The sequence below is a fragment of the Protopterus annectens genome, chromosome 9.part0, assembly GCF_019279795.1.
Source record: "Protopterus annectens isolate FY-2018-M chromosome 9.part0, PAN1.0, whole genome shotgun sequence".
NCBI classification, from domain to species: Eukaryota; Metazoa; Chordata; order Ceratodontiformes; family Protopteridae; genus Protopterus; species Protopterus annectens.
In genome coordinates, this window is record NC_056743.1 from 1598177058 (window position 1) to 1598194567 (window position 17510).

Below are 17510 nucleotides of genomic sequence, written 5' to 3' on the forward strand. Positions count from 1 at the left end.
GTTGACAGGACTGATCAAACTGTGCCCCAAACATTCATTGCAAAATTCTCAAATTCAGTCTGGCATGGAGAACCAATTACATTGAGGTGACCATTTAGTCAGAACACCTTCAGGACTAGGGTTGCTGATAGCTGATTTTGTTGGGGTAGTTCAGTTCCATGGTAAGTTTTCCAGTTACCTCTGTGTGACCAGCCTGCAAAGCATACAAATCAGATCTTGCAAAGGTTCCAGTTGGGACACTTGGTTACATTTACCATGATCTTCAAAGAAAGACAGATTCAGAGCAAGTACCATCTTGATAGAATAACTTGACACACAGACATGGCTGCTAGAAGCCAATGGTCTAAGTACAGGAAGATACATACCCATAGAAGCCACATGTGAGCTGTGGTTGGAGCTCTGGTGAGACCTAATGTTAGTGCATGAAACTGATGACTGGTCCTGACCTGAAAGTGAAGAAAACTTCTTGAGGCCTTGTCTATCTTTATGTGTAGGTAAGCATCTTAAAGATCTAAACAGCACAAGCACTCTCCTGCCTGAAGGCATGGCAGTATGGACTGACTCATGGTTATCTGGAAGGACTCCTTTAAAAAATGGCTAAGCTGACTTAGATCGAGTATCAGCCTGAGGTCTTTGGTCTGTCTGGGCACTAAAAAAAATCTGGTGTAAAATCCAGACACTGTCTAGTCTTGTGGGACTCTTGGGATTGTTCTCTTGCTGAGGCTGTTCTGGACCACTGCTTCCTTTTGTCTGGGTGGCACTGATGGGAGTTGGAAGTCTGAGTTGGGGATATTGTAAAAAAGGGAATGAAGTAACTTCTGTATATGATCAGTCTATCCCACAAATACAGCATAATGGTCATATACACTGCAGTGTTAACAGAGTCATCCCCAACTTTTTCCAGAGGAAAACAGTTGGGGAAACCTTCGGGGATTGTAGGATTAGAATCCCTGAAAGGATCCCCCACCTCTCTGCTTATTGGGGCAACTCTTCCTCTGGAGTGGTATTCAGACTGAAACTCCCCTCTGCCCCAAGAACCTCTCTGTTGTTGCTGCCAATGCTAGGGCTGAAGGGGTTTTCAAAACTAAAATGTTCTCACCTCTTTTTGGTTATGATGAAAAGTCCTTATAGCGTAGCAAACTTAATTCCCACATCAGTGAGCATTTTGCCCTCTTACTTCAAATGGACAACCTCTCCTTAACTTGATGCCAAAACAGTGTATTACCATTGAAGGGGGCATTTTTGAAGCCTGCATTGTAATGGTCCAGGAAATCTGTAAGGGATATCCAGGCCTGCCTTGGCATAGTTAGACCCGATCCTGCTGCCCTTGCTGATCCATCCATCATATTATTATAGCCACCTGTGTCTCAAACAGAGGACTTCCCTGGTTGGTAGGTATTTTTGATTTTCTGATGTTTTTTGTGCAGTCTCCTTCTTAGTGGTTGCAGCCCCACTGTTGAGTCAACAAGAGGCCCCTTGCTCCACTCAGTCCTCTCTTTGGTAGTATGAAGGAATCTAGCAGGCTTTCTTGCAATGGGCTCAACTATGTCTGGTTCCTTCCATACTTTACTACAAACCATATCCACTAGTTTGTCTATAGGAGACATACCTCATGTTGCTGGGGGAGAGGAATTATAGGCTTCCTGTAATATCTGTGCTTCAGGGGAGTTTGGGGTCAACTGGCCATAATCCTTTCTGCTTCATTATCTCCAACATTTTTCTGAAGGGTGCATTCTCTGGGGGTGGATTTTGGGGAACCTTCTATTCATCCAGATCATATCTGGAGTGGGAGATTCCAATGGGGCATCCAAGTGGTTCCTCTTACATTTTTCTGCATTAGGGAGGTGGGGTGCAAGTCTTTGTCTGAACTTACTTGGGAAGAGTGTTCTGTGGATCTTGCCAAAATAGGACTCGTAATCCTCTGGTCCTGTATGAGTTTGGATGGAATCCACTGAAATGCCCATGTCCAAAACCATCAGGGTCATCGAAGTCTGTGTAGACATCAACAAATTTGCCAAGACTGTTGATGCAGAGGTTTTAGAAGCTCTAGCTAAGCTGTGGAACATTGGTCCAGAGTCATCAAATGCTGAATCCTCTGACACCAAAATTGACATCAAAACTGTTGGTAAAGCACCAACCCCCCAGTATTGAAGACCTGGTGCCAGTCACCAAGGGCCTAGTAATAACCAAGGTCAAAGGGTTTTGCATCGATGTCACAGGCAATTAAGAAGTCAGTGTGGGAGAGGTGAGGTCTATAAGCACTGAGGTACCAGATGTAAAATTGATGTTGATTCAACTGCTACTGGTGCTAAAACTGGGCCTGGATGAGGAATGACAAGATAGGAAGGTGGTGGACCTTGATGGCCTGCAGTGGAAACTGTAGGGGTTGAGATGATACTTGATGAAAATTGGGCCTTGACACAGGCCAATATTATGTGCTACCAGCTGACTTGTGTAGGACTACTGAGGGATTTCTACAAGCAAACTGAAGCATAGGTGGGGTCTTGATGAAATCAGCCTGGAGAGTTCTTTCTCAGATGAGAAGCTGCCATCTTGGTATTGTGTCTTACACAGTGCTTAAGGATTCCTGTAAATAAGGAGTGGATGGCTTGGTTGGAGTGACCACATGGGGCATTCTTTGTCTGGGAGATGGGGTAGATACTCTAGGTGCCTTAGAGGGGGGGTAAGACTCTCGAGACAGGGTGATCCACTACATTCCAATCCTCCTCCCTATTTTTTCAGTAGATGGAGCTGTGGCTGGAGGGAGAATGTTCTTAACTACTAGTTTGTTTCTCTACTCAATTAGGGTTCAGGAACTAAAATTCTTACAATACTGCAGTTGTTAGAGAGATGTAATGCTCTTAAGTAAACCAAACACAATCAATTCATGGATATCTTATGGGAGCATTTTGTACCCACAAAATTTACACTTGTTAAAAAGTTTGGCTTCCCTTGTTTATTCATGCCTTTACTCTGACTTTCAATTTGAAATACAAATGAATGTCTAATGTTTACTCTCAATCACCAGCAATCCTACCTGAGAAAGTAGAAGAAAAGGTATCAGGCAGAAAATAGGGGTAATTGCTCACATCATGACAGGGTAGAAAAGGGAATGGGAGAAGAGACAGCAAATTAAGAAAAAAGGAAGAGAAAGAGACTGCAAAAGCATGATATAATGATATTAAGAGACTATTCCTAACAGGGAAACTAAGAAAAAATCACTTGGCTGTAATTACACTTCCTGCATATAGCCAATCTTTTACAAAGATTAAAAACATTAATTCACTGAAAACTCCCTTTGAACAGTTGATTGAATGGTGGCAATGAGATCTGGAGGATTCAGCAACAGCTGAGAGGTTTGGGTAGGGAAGATCCTGAACTTGTGAGGAGCTCGCCGCCATCACTAGAGGGTGTCAAAAGCACCTGCCTTTATATTCAAGTGTTGGGACAGGACCTGAGAAATCTTTTGGATAACAATACATTTTTAACAAATAACATTTAAAGATTCCATAAACAAGTCTGGGATAGGGTGGTCATTTTTTTTCAAAAGTTCATTAGTGTACAATGATCTGTAACATTTGCTAATTTTATCTGATAATTTTTATGTACAAAAACTATTTATATGATTGAGAAACATTTTTCATGTATTGTAGTGACAGCTTGATACTTCAGAACAGTATGAATGTCTACCTCTTTGACTTTTGTACAGAAAAAAACTTAATCAGGACTAAAAGTCTAGAACATTTGTGGATATCAAAGGAGCCTGGCTCTCACCCTAGATGGAATAAAGGAGCCAACAGCATAAAGGTAATGGAGCCACTGGGCAGGTTTGGTGGAGGAAGTAGTAAAAAAGGGAAAAGACTCGCAGATCAGCAGAAGAGTTGGGAGAAGGGGGGAAGGTATATGATAACATTGCACAGGACCATGCTGGTAAAACATGCAAAGGTGTCATACTAAAAAGAAAGAACAAAGGGGAAAGGAGTGATCTTCAAAAATACTTCTTCAAGAAAAGGGTTATGGACCAATGGAATGGACTTCAATAATGGACAGTAGAGAGGGGAACCATGGAAATGTTCAAAACAGCATGGTAAATGTGAAGAAAGTGTGAGGTTGGGGGGGGACATTATGTGCACTTAAAAGGGAAACTAGATAGTTTACTATGTCCTGCTATTAAGTAAATGTAAATGATTATAGAGACTTATATTGTAGTCATGGATTTGGTAGTGAGGGGGTTTGATGCTATTTCCAGAGACACATGTGGTAACATGCATTATGGGAAGATAGTTCACAGTGAGGATTCACTGTAAAAAGACAGGGCTAAATGCAACACAAATGAAATATGGATAGATACCATGATCCTATAGTATATAAAATATAGATGACAACAGCTTCAAATGTAGTGGAGCTGGAATTTATGTAGGTATGTGAGTAAAAGGTAGAGAGATAACAGATGATAGTGTAATGTCTCCTTTGGTAAGGTCAGATTGCAAAATGGTCTCCTTTGAAGTAAAAATAAAATCCAGAGTCCCAGCTTACCCTGAAATGTTCAGCAACTACTATAAGGTTAACTTCCTACTATTAATTGATAACTTGGCAAAATTTCAAGGCCCCACAAACCCTGAGAACACTGCTGCCTATATGGACCTCTTTATAGAAACCCTATACAAACATGTTAATAGCTGCACAGAGGCAGCAGTACCTACCAGGAAGAAGTACAGAGCTAACTCAAAAAACAACCCACTCTGGTGGAATTACAACATCAATACCTTATATAACAGAAGGAAGAAAATCATGGCAAAAATTAGAAGGAGTAGCACCCAGAAGGATAAAATCACTCTCATCAAACTAAACAAACAACTCAGAGGACAAGTAAAATATACCAAAGCCAATTTTGAGGAACATTTGGCCTCCCAGGCCAAGGACAATCACAAGGCATTTTTAGCTATGTCTGCACCCTCAAAGGCAATATATAATTGTGTTCAGAGCTCATTGTTAATCTGCAAGACAAACAGCACCAGAATTACCCATTTTAAAGACATAAACCTTGCTTGTGATATAAACAGGACCTGCAAGACAGACAGGTATGTATCCCAGAGACTACTGCTTCTCTGGAGCAGGCTCGCCATCCATGTGAAGCAGATTTCCCCCCAACCCAATTCAAGTCTAACTTGGACAATTGGATGGGAAACAGGATATTCATCCCTAGTTTGGCACCTATGTCTTGACTGGACATGGGGAGTCTGTAAATGGTTCATCTCTCAGGCTCCTGCTTGTAAATATTTCACCTCCTAAGAATCTATTTGCACTTATAATGGGTACCAGAACTTGTCAGTGATTTGGGGTGCATGGTTTGGCATACAAAGGCCCTTGCAGTCATTATCCTAGTAAACACCTATGTACCTATGGACCTATGAGACACTTATACTGAGCCAGAAGTTATAGCAGCCTACTGCCAGACAAATTCAGCTCTAACTTTAACTCTTTATCCCTCTCAAGCTCCCCTCAGGAAATACCTTCAAATATAACTCCTCCTACTATCACTAGGGAACAGGTCCTCAATGCTCTCTCTAAGGTCAAGAACACTGCATCAATGGGCCTAGACAATATCCCAACAAGCCTTCTAAACACACATAACATGACCTATCAGGATCTCTGGAATTGCTGTTTAACTGTAGCTCCAAATAAGCTAATTTATTTATTTATTATTTATTTATTTAACATTTGTTGACTGAGATAGTTCGACTAGGTTCAACAGAGCCTGTTTTCAGTGGAGGCCCGGGGAGAAATGCTCCAGATGCATGTCTTTGGAATGAATGGAGAATACCAACAGTCACCCCTCTGCACAAAGGTGGGCCATCTACAGACTCTGGAAACTACAGAAACATAATTCTCATTTGTCTCACATGCAAAGCCGCAGAAAGAATTATCATGGAAATGGTCAGTAATGACATAGGAATCCTCCAAACACTGGATCCAACCCAATCTGGTTTCATCAAGGGCAGCTCATGCCTACTTAACCTGGTGACCTCTTTAATAAGGTCACCAAAGCAATGTATGTGGGAAGAGTGGTTCACACTGCCTACCTTGAACTGACCAAGGACAATACTACACTTAGGCATTGTTGATAAACTCAAGTGGTTAGGCATAAACTCTTAAGTCACCCTGTGGATAATCAGCTGGCTCACAGACAGGCCCCAGGAAATTAGAATTGGGAGTCCACCTGTACAAAAAGGACAGTCACAGGCAGAGTCCCTCAGTGATCAGTCCTAGGACTGCTCCTATATGGTATTTACTTCTCTGAAATTAATGCCAATGTCAAGCACCTCTGGCTGACCAAATTTACAGACGATTGCAAATCAGGAGCTGTCATAGAATCCGCCATCAACAAAAATGTTGTCCAGAAAGGACTGAAACAGACAAATAACTTGTGTCAGAGCCATGGACTAAAACTAAAAGCCAGGAAATGCATAATAGTATCCTTTGGGAAGTCATCCACCCCTGGTAACTATCATATTGACAACACATCCCTTAAAGCTGACCCAGTAGTCAAGGACTTGGGGACACACATAGACGGTAATCTAGCCTTTCACCATCATTTGTCTACAGTAGTGAGGAAATCATTCTATGTTGTATAACTTATAAACATTGGTATGGTATCTAGGTCCAAGGAGGTCATTGTTCCATTGTATTCAGCATTCATCAGACCTATCACTGAGTACAATGCCCCCTTTGGTATGTACCTAACCAGGCATATCCAACAATTGGAATGTCCACAGAGATTCCTCACCAAAGGATACAGGGCATAAGTAAGATGCCATAATCAGTTTGTCTGAAAATCCTATCCCTGTATTCTGTCTTATACAGGCTGTTGAGGGGAAATCTATGCCTGGCATATAAGGCATTGTCAGACCCCATCCTGATGGACTTCTTGCATATACAGAAAAAAAAACTGGAGCAGAATTACACATTCTAAAAACTTAAACTATCTTGTGCTATAAATAGGACCTATTGGAGAGACAGGTATGTATCCCAGAGACTACCCTTTCTTTGGAACAGGCTCCCCATCTATGTTAAGCAGAGTTTCTCCCTTACCCAATTCAACTGTAAAATGGAAATTCATCCCTCTTTTTGCACCAGTGTCTGTAATGCTGTAATGGACACAGGCAGCCTGTAAACATCGGATCTCCTGATATCCTGCTTGTAAATATTTATTTCCAAGCCCCAGTTTACACTTATCAAGGGTACCAGAACTTGTCAGAGATTTGGGATACATGGCTAGGCTTTAAAAGGCCCTAGAGGTTGTTAGTCCAGTACACACCTAGTAACCTATGCCCTTAATCTGAATCATCTTATGCAGTGTGAAAGGGGACTGGTGAATGTTGCTAGAATGCCAGGGTGCATAGGCTGGGAAGTAGGTAAAAGAGATGCTTAATTTATAGTTTCATAGCTGAAGACAAATGTAATGCTTCATCTGGAGCATTATGCACCATTGTGGGTGCCATCTAGAGGTAGGTAAATTGGATTGGTGGAAAGCATGCAATGCTGTGTTACCAAGATGATAAACAAGAAGTGAAAGGATCGAGTTACAAAAGAAGAATCTTAGAAAGTTTGGCATGTTTTGAATGTGTGACATTACAAGAACATACAAGGGGGTGTTGGACGTATGTGGGAGGGATGAAACTCAAGAGAAAGAATACAAGAAACAGAGAAGGGCACAAGAGTGTCAGCTGGAAAAGGGGACCCCTGAAGTTAAACTTCAGGAAGTGCTGTTTTACTGAGACAGTGACAGAATGGATCACCGAGGTAATGATGCAGTGCATGTTATCAAAGGATCTAAAAATAAGGGCTACCTTCGACCCGCAAATGAATTCATTAGTCCCAAGCCTTCTTCAATTTATGTCATCATTGGTATTCAAACACTTCAGTCAAAAATGCCTGAAGGGAAAAACAGCAGTTCATAACAAGAATTTTTTTCATTTCAGATTTCAAGCACTCATACCCTTCCCAGTGTTTTTATGCTCCCTATAATTTAAAACTTATGGATTATTTTATGCCAATTTCCAAGGACCTATAACAACACTGTAAGAAGAACATTTCATATTCAGAAGATAACTATGTCACTCATAAAAATGTAATCTTCACTCCAATCTTGCCAGATTTTTTTAGGTACCTAGACTTGACTTTAGCCATCTATCTCCACTAAATGAAGGAATGCATCTGCCCAAAATAAATGGAGCCCTGCTGCTGATATAATTTACAGAATAGCTGTATCATGTCATAATAATTATCCTAACCTTACGTCATAGATGACATTTTCCAATTGAGGAGAAAGTTTATACACTGAACCTTAAAAAGGGAAAATAAGCTGAGTTGCCATAAATAAACTGCACAAAGCCATAAATAATATGGGGCAAAGGCTCAAAAATAGGGTCAGTTTACTGCTCTTATAAACTTGGAAATTTGATAGAATAACCGGTTTTGCATCACCATGAATTTTCTTAAGGGTGTAAAGTCTGAAATTCAAATGTCTGTCATTATTTTCTGACTTCAATCCTCAATGATTTGCCAGAAAACCAACATTTTACGAGGAGCAGACCAAAAATATGATGCAAAAATCTAGACAGTTGGGAGGTATTTGGCAGCAGGTTAACCATACTCAACAAAGTAACTCTTTTCCCAGATTTTCCAGCATGCATTGTTCACTCAATAAGCATAATCATTACACAAGAAATCAAGAAATTATTTTGCTAAAGCCTAATATTTCCAAAGTGTCTTCTGAAAGAGAGACAAGGATATAAACCCTGTTGAGAGTTTTTAATGAAAGTATATGCAGAAAGTAATCAGCTCTTTGTAGGTAGAAACAATGCAGTTGTTACACTGGTACCCTTGCTGTAGAAAGCTAATGGCTTGTTGTAGACAGAAAACTGTATCGATCATTGCTGTAGTACTTTTGTTTTAGCTCAAGAGCTATTTCTCATAGAAGTTTGCCTGTACAGTGAAACCTGCACATGACATTAAGGGGCCTGGTACTTTTTTTGCAAGACTTGTCTGCGTCATATGGCTCACAATATGGCTTCTAGTCATCAAATCATCTGGTCAGGCCTATAGGATCCAACGAATCAGAAAAAAGTGTGCCAGGTCAAATGTTTCTAATATGAATTACAGCAACTTGGGTAAAAATGCTAGATCAACGAGAAATAAACCTGTCCCACTTAAAAAACAAATTTGAAAAGTAATTATATTTTGTAAAAATTTTTTTTTTCACAGCCTCTTTTCGTCTCGCATTCCTACAGCTCTTTACATGTTATGTTTTTGTTACTCTAATTCAACAGGTACTTGTCCCAGGTGTCAGATGTTCTATTTAGCTATCAGAGCTAGTTCACCGATCCTCCTGGATGTGGTAATGTACTCAGTTTAACTGGCAAAAGTTAAAGAGCTGCACTTGCTTAGTTTAAGGAAAATTATGATATATTCATGTTAGTACAAAATTAGTGGCAGTGTGACTTCCCCTTACCTGAAGAGAGTCTGAACATTGACGATGGTTTTTGCATCTGCCATATAATCTTCTTCGGCAATCATGGAACTTTCCTTGTCTACTACCACCATGTTGGTGGCAAATGTCACCCCACATCGCAGCAGATCATCGAGACTGTAAGGGAAGGGGTGTGGGATAAACGAGGAAACAGGACATGAGAATTAATTCACTGTAATGTTATTATATGTAATTTCACCTTTTCTGACAGCACAAAATATTCCTGTTCAAAGATGAATGTTACACCAAGTAAGTGAGTGAGACATGATATTATCTATGCAGACACAATGTAGAATGTAGAAAAAGACAGCTGTATCCACTTGTTCTACACAGGCAGGGTATGGCTGACATGCCTGTACGTACACATTTTGAATGGTGTCTAGTACTGCCATCTCATTCTGACCATTCACAAAATTTTCAGTCATTTATCCCTTAGACACTTTAGCTCTGCTATACTTTCAGCACTTTTAGTGGTAGCCTGCTTTAGAATCTCACCGTTCTCTTAGATGAAAGTGCTTCATAATATTGTAAATGATTTCTTCTTCTTTTCAGTCATTACATATCCCATGGCTTTTGTGTAGGTCTTATTCTGAAAAAAAAAAAGAATTGTATTGTGCCTTCTACACCTCCTGAGGTATCTGAATATCTCCAGCAATGCCCTCTGTGTCTGGCTGTATATGCTATTTTGTCTTGTTTTTTTCTCTGTGAAGGGCATTAAAATGCAACACCATCCATGTCATTATGTTTCTGTGGACACTAATATGCTTGTGCCCCTTTTAATTGTGTGTATTTTCACTAAGTTTGAGGTTACTGGCCTTTGCAAAATTCTTGACAGGTGTGGAGTTTGTTGGTGGTTCTAGGTTAGTTGTAATACTAAAGGAGATCATGTTTGGGTCAGATCTCACCAGGGAGAACTTAATGCATGGGAGGGAACAGCATCTCTCCATGATTGTGAGTACTAGCTCTAGAATATTTGTACTTCTATTTGGGGAGCTAACTAGTTGCTCCAGGCTGTTTGCATTGATGAAGTCCAGAAACCACTGAGCAAGTGAATAATGAGTCATATAAGTCTCTCAGTTTATGGAGGGGTAGTTGAAGTCACCCATAAGTCTGGTGTTAGGCTGAAGGTTAAAAGATTCCAGTAGATTTATGTAGAAGGTGTGGTTTTATAGATGCATATTAGGGGATCTGTGGCTAGCAAGGATATGACACGGGTCACAACTATGATTAGTTGGGCATGGAGCAGCTCAAGCTAGTCACGTTGTTGGACCAGTCGAGCAGTGTACTTGCCCTTTATGAACACTGAGACACTTTTTCTTTTTGTTTTATCCTGAGCTGAGGGGGATCAGAATGTATGAAAGGCATTGTAGTTTTTGATAGCCAGGGTATTTTCCATAGTTCTGAACCATGTTACCATGACTGCGCATATGTTTGAATTCGCCAAGGAGAGAAGTACTTCTAGGAAGTGCATTTTTTTTAATTTATATTCCTAGCACTGAGCAGCAGTACCTTACGGTAGCTGTGAGTGATTTTTCTTATGTTGGAGGGTTTGACAACTTGGCATGGCCTAAAAAAGGCCCCATGGGGATAGAAAAAGTTTCTTCCAGTATCCAGAAGTCAAGAGGTGACAAGTGCAAAACATCTCTGTCAAAGCATCATGGTTTGTTGATTATGTCTCCCCAGGCTGACAGATATTGGATCCCTTGTTGTGACACAAGAAAGTAAGCCAGTTGGTGAAGTCAATCAGTTTTTGCGGGTACTATGGAATCACCATTGGTGAAGGTAGGATGCTACTAATGGCTAGATTCATACCCACCTGGGACATACATTCAAAGAGCTCCTTCATGTCTCTCTTCATATAGTTCAATGAGGAACATCTTAGGCCATTTACGCTCACATGGACTACGACCATGTCATATTGGTAGTTGTGGTTTAAAGTCCTAAGTGCATGAGTGATCTGGTGGATACTGGCTCCAGACAGACAGCTCACTGTGATCCTTTCCTTCTTTAGCCTGGTAACAGGGACATCAGTATATCTTACAATTTAATCCCCAATAACTAGAACATTTGGCTGTGTGGTGGTATGCCTTATGGGCTTGGAAGTTGGGCTGCTATGATTTTCAGAGTTATGTGTTGTGTGAGGTGCTTTCTTTTTTGAGTGTGTGCAGGGCCACTGAGAGATACTTTTAGGAGGTCTTGGAAGTTTGAGTAGATTACATGTGAGTACATGCGAGTACCTCTGTATATATGGGTCTATGTGTTTGTTCCATAGTGTTGGTAGCGAGTGTTTTGGGTGTAATGCTGACAGCCTGGTTTGCATTTTTTCATGGATGTATGTGACAGCTTTGCCTCCAATGACATTGTGTACCTACATCTCTCTTACACTGTGTTGCCTGTTCTAAAATTAAATGGTTGTCAGTGAACATGAGGCAGTTACTACACTGCCTCAGGATATCCATACACACCAGATCAGAAACAGAGATGATAGGGAAGCACCTATCCATTATAAACGATCCTTAGTAGATGGGAAGCAGTAGGGTAGAGTCACTTAAAGGTCTAAGTGAGAGTGTTTAAGACTATACTATAAGATGACTTGCAGTGGTGCAGCCCTCTGTGCAAACTGACAGCACATAGAGCAGCTATGAAATGTGGAGGACTGTGGATAGCATTTTCTATAGAGGATTTTAAACTGGAGAGGTTTGATTATATACAAGGCACTGGTATCCACATTTGTGCATTGGCTTTATCAAAAAGATGAAATACATTTACATAGTTAAGCCTTCAGGCTAATCAGATAAACATATAATAAGCCTTCCACCAGCATGTCCCAAATCAGATGGGTTGAAGTAACCCTCTCCTCCCATTAGAGTGCAGAATAAAATCTGTTCAATGTAAAATTAATTAGTTTTCCACCCAAGGGCAGTAACAAATGTTTTACAACAAAAGGCAGAACCCCTGCAGTATCGAGAATCATTGAAATAAGTTTGCAAACTTCTACAAACATAGAAAATACTTTGCAAAATTTTAAAATACTTTAGCAAACTCAGGAGAACTTTGGGAAATTCAGAACAGGTTTTTCAGTAGCAGGTTAGGAAACATTAGAATACTGTTAAAACAATCTAAGAGCAGTACACTATGAAACAGATGGCATTTCTTTAACAAGTGCAACCTAAAAACAATGATAAATTCAGCCAAATCAATAAATGCAGGAGAGTACTGTTAAATAGCATGGAGATATTTACAGGAAATGCAAAAAAGAAAATACTTATATGAGCTTTGTAGGTTCAAAGATGGTTTTAGATGCAAACCAAGGTCTTGTAGTCACAGGTGTTCAATCCAAGCACAGGGAAGCTCTAAATAAATGAGCACAGTCTTACAAAAATGTAGGGCTTTATACCAGCAGGATGAAAGATTTTTTCACAGATAAACATACAATAAGCCTTCCACCAGCAGTACCTAACTCAAATGGGTTGAATCAACTCTCTGCTTCCACCAGAGTGCAGAATAAAACCCTCTTAATGTAAAACAAACTGGTTTTGAGCTCAAGTGCAGTAACAAATGCTTTACAACAAAAGATAGAACTCCTGTAGTATCTGAGGCCAATGAAAGGAAAAAAATCAGCTATTTTTCAGAAAGAAAAAATTAATATGATTTACTTATTTATTTTCTTAGTCAGGGGTTGCAGTCCAGCAGCTCAATACCATAAGCTGCCTTTAATCTTTATTTTGTTTGTGTCTTTCGGCTTTTCCCGGTTAGGGGTCGCCACAGCTGAACTCCGGTCCGCTAATGATTGGCAGTTGATTTTTACGTAGCGGCTTGCCAGGCCTGATGCACAACCTTCAACGAAGGTACACCCATTCATGCATGTCTCCACGCAGAAGATGCTCTAGCTGAGAATCGAACCGGACAGCGTCTCACTGGGAGGCGACAACGCTACCGCAGCACCACTATTTATTTGTATTTGTTTTCCAGGATAGAGAACTGATCTCCATGGACTTTTCTAAAACTCAGCCTGAAGTGGTGTCTGGTAAAGTAACTTGCTCAGAGTTCCACAGTTAGGCAATGGAATCCCACAGTTAGGCATAACCCACATCAAACTTAGTACTGCATATATAACTAGTACTGCACATAAGAACATTTTTTGGGTGGGGGTTAATAAATAATTAAAAACATAATGCAAATTCCAGAAGTTGCAGTTTAACAAATAAATAATTATATATAAAAAATCAGCAAAGTGCCTTTAAGGATTAACAATATACAAACATTGACTGGATTATACACATTTAGTATAACTGGGAATTGATGAATAGTTCTGTAGTACAGAAAAAAAGGTCTATTAAATGTTGTTTTGACAGCACTTTTGAAATTATAATTAAAAAAAATATATATATATCAGATGCTGGCAATGACTAATCTTAATAGACATAGATTACTTCAATGTTTCTATACAGTTTGAATTTCCAACAGACGCAACACATGTACAATAAAAGCTACAGAATACTTTAAAGCATTTATAGTTTTTAGTCTATGGAGACAAAGAGAAAGGCAGTAGCAGCAGCAAAAGCAGTTACTTATTAACAACAGACTATAATAGATATAAAATAGTCTCCTTTTTAAGCATCAAAGTTGAAGTTGTCCTTTTGGGGTTAAGGTAACAGAAGCATATTTCCGGTATGTTTTCAAAGCTTTTAAACTGCACAGATGTTTTGCATGCATTCTAAAGTCACAACGCAAAATATAATATTCAGAAATAAAGGCTACAGTGTCTTGTCACCGGCACTCAGTCTTTTCACTCTGAAAACAGCTAAAGAGCACTGGCCAAAGGAACACCCTCCATGTCTGTGTTATTTTCCCCCCACAATGATGAGACATTGTTGTTCAACTGTTAATTACAGACGACTGAGCTAACAGCTATAGATGCAATGACTCGAAAAGTACTGCTGCCCATAACTGTGCTATCATCTTGCTGGTCAAATAACTGGCAACTATATTGTGTCCACCACTGACTTTAGATAGTGCTGGGTAGAGAAGATGTTCCCTAACATTTCATTAGGCAAGTACTGTGAATAGCGTATGATTATTGAGGGAATGGGTACAGTGTATGACCCCTGAAAGTTTAATAGGCAATGAATGCATACAGTGTGGGATCACTGACAGCTAATTAGGCAATGAATGGGTGCAGTGTGTGATCACTAATAGCTAATTAGGCAATGAGTGGGTACAGTGCATAATTACTGACAGCTTATCAGGCAATGAATGGGTACAGTGTGTGATCACTGAAAGTTTAATAGGCAATGAATGCATGCAGTGTGGGATCACTGACAGCTAATTAGGCAATGAATGGGTACAGTGTGTGATCACTAATAGCTAATTAGGCAATGAATGGGTACAGTGCATAATTACTGACAGCTTATCAGGCAATGAATGGGTACAGTGTGTGATCACTGACAGCAAATTAGGGAATGAATGGGTACTTTGTGTGCTTACTGACTGCCTTTAGGCCATGAATGGGCACAGTGCATGATTACTGATATTGTATTAGGCAATGAAGAGTCACAGTGTGTGATCATTGACAGCTTATTAGGCAATGAATGGGTACAGTGTGTGATCACTGACAGCTTATTAGGCAATGAATGGGTACAGTGTGTGATCACTGACAGCTTATTAGGCAATGAATGGGTACAGTGTGTGTGTGTGTGTGTGTGTGTGTGTGTGTGTGTGTGTGTGTGTGTGTGTGTGTGTGTGTGTATGTGTGTGTGATCACGGACCATTCTATATGCAGATACTGAGTAAGAGTGAGATTACTGATAGCTCAACAGGCAGGAACTGGGTAGAATGTAAGATAACTTATTACCCATGGATAGTCATTCAGGAGACAGGCACTGAGTACAGTCTGTGCTAACTGGAAGCTCAGCAGACAGCACTGAGTACAGGTAGGTAGCTGTTGAGTCCAGTGTTTGATCATTGACAGCTTTGTTTATGCAGATGCTTGGTACATTGTGTGAAAGTCAAAAAGGCTATTGCTGAGAAGGCATTGGGTATAGTCGGCAGCCACTAATACTCTGGAAGGCAGTTGGGTACAATGTGCGATCTCTGACAATTTAGTAAGCAGGTACGGGACAGTGTGTGTGATCTCTGACAACTCAGTATGCAAGCACTGGGTGGGGTATGTGCTTACTTAAAGCATAGCAGGTAAACTTTGGGTACAGTATTTGATTACTGATGGTTCACTAGTGTGACCACTGACAGCTCAGTAGGTAGGCAGTGTGAACAGAACTGAGTAGGCAGCTGTCAGGTACAGGGTGTGATTGAAGTCTGCTCAGTGGACGGGTACTGGGAAACATTTGTGATCACCGACAGCTCAGCAGGCATTTGGTGCAGAGTTATAGTTGATTCTGCATGTGTCAAGTTCATGGTAGCTCATCAGGTAGGTAACAGGTACAGCATTTGATCACAGTCAGCTTAGCATGCAGGTACTGGTACAATTTGTGATTTGTAATGGCTTAGTATGTAAGAACTTGGTACTGTATGAGATCACAGACAGTTTAGTATGCAGACACTTGGTACAGTATGTACTCACTGCTTAGTAAACAGGCACTTGGTACAATATGTAATAAGTGCTTAGTATGCAGTCCCCTCAGTACTGTATGCGATCGCAGCTAAGTAAACAGTATGTATTTGCAGCTTAGTATGCAGATACTTGGTATTTCTCCAAATCTTTTATGGAAATGATTCCTAAGTCAAAGTATGATTAAAGTTCATGAAATTAGTATTGTTTCAGTCTTTGATGTCAGCCAAAAGTGCTATTCGCAGCACCCACAATGTGCCCAGTAATGAACTCCTTCTGCAATTCGTGTGGGGTTACATGTACTGATAACATATCTAAATACGATTGTAGATTCTTTTTTATAATACCCGTTGCTCCTATTACTGTTGGAGATATCAGAGTATCTTTCTTCCACATTGCTTTCATTTCTGCCTGCAGATCATGGTATTTTATGACAATGTGTCTCTCAGTACGTAAGGCACTATAGTTACTAGGTGTGGCGATTTCAATGATCAATGCTACTTTTGTCTTCTTTTCATGGACAACTATATCTGTTTTTCTAGCATCTATCTTTTGAACTGTTGGTAATGGGTGATCTCATGTGATGTAAACTTCATCATTTTCTATGATGCTTAGTGGCTCATGTTTCCAGTGTTTTTTCACCCACTTCACTACCATAATGTGTGCACAATCCCCAGTGCAACAGTCTTGCCACATTATTATGCCTTTCAGTAAACAGTCCTTCTGCCATTAGTATGTCGCAACCAGCAACATGATATGCAACTGTTTCCAATTTGGTTTTACAAAACCTTCATTTGTCTGTTTCTTCCACATGTTCAATGGACTTTGTAAACCAGGATGTATGTAGCCTACTGTCTTGGGCTGCCAATATTAACCTTTCATCTCTTGGTTTGAATTCATCTTTCCTTATCCATGCCTAAGTTCATTCCTGATCAACATGAGGTTCTTCCAGAAGTTTTCTATACTTGCAACTATATTTATGAATTTTCCACATTTCTTGCCTTCTCATCTGGTCCTTCACCTTATATTCTTTCTTTTGTTTTTTGGCACATTCAGTTGCTGCCTGATTTTTATCTGCTTCTGGTTTGATTTTCATTCCTGCTTGATGCCAATATGCTTCTGCTAGATTAAGCAGAGAAATCACCATACACTTATTCTCCTCATGTTTCAAAACTTTCACTATGTTTGGGTCATGTAAGGTCAGCAGATATATGTGGAGTCCCACAATTGCAGATCTACACATGTAATCAATTTCAAGGAGGCCCATCCCTTCTTTGGAATGGGAAATATATAATCTTGGAATGCACTGATTTTTATAAATCATTTGATAATCATGAAGCATCCTTTTTGTTTTCCTACCTAATTTATCCGACACATTTTGGGGCCGGTCAATCACTCCAAAACTGTAAG

At 40.1% G+C, this 17510-nt stretch overlaps 1 protein-coding gene across 1 annotated transcript in view; it reads right to left on the reverse strand.

Annotated features, from left to right (window-relative positions):
• Window positions 1-17510, reverse strand: part of LOC122810726 (potassium channel subfamily T member 1-like) — a 421082-nt gene that overhangs the window by 30093 nt on the left and 373479 nt on the right. Inside the window, exon 8 of the mRNA XM_044082290.1 lies at window positions 9515-9649. Within this exon, the coding sequence (XP_043938225.1) occupies window positions 9515-9649 (135 nt within the window). The remainder of the gene's footprint in view (window positions 1-9514; window positions 9650-17510) is intronic.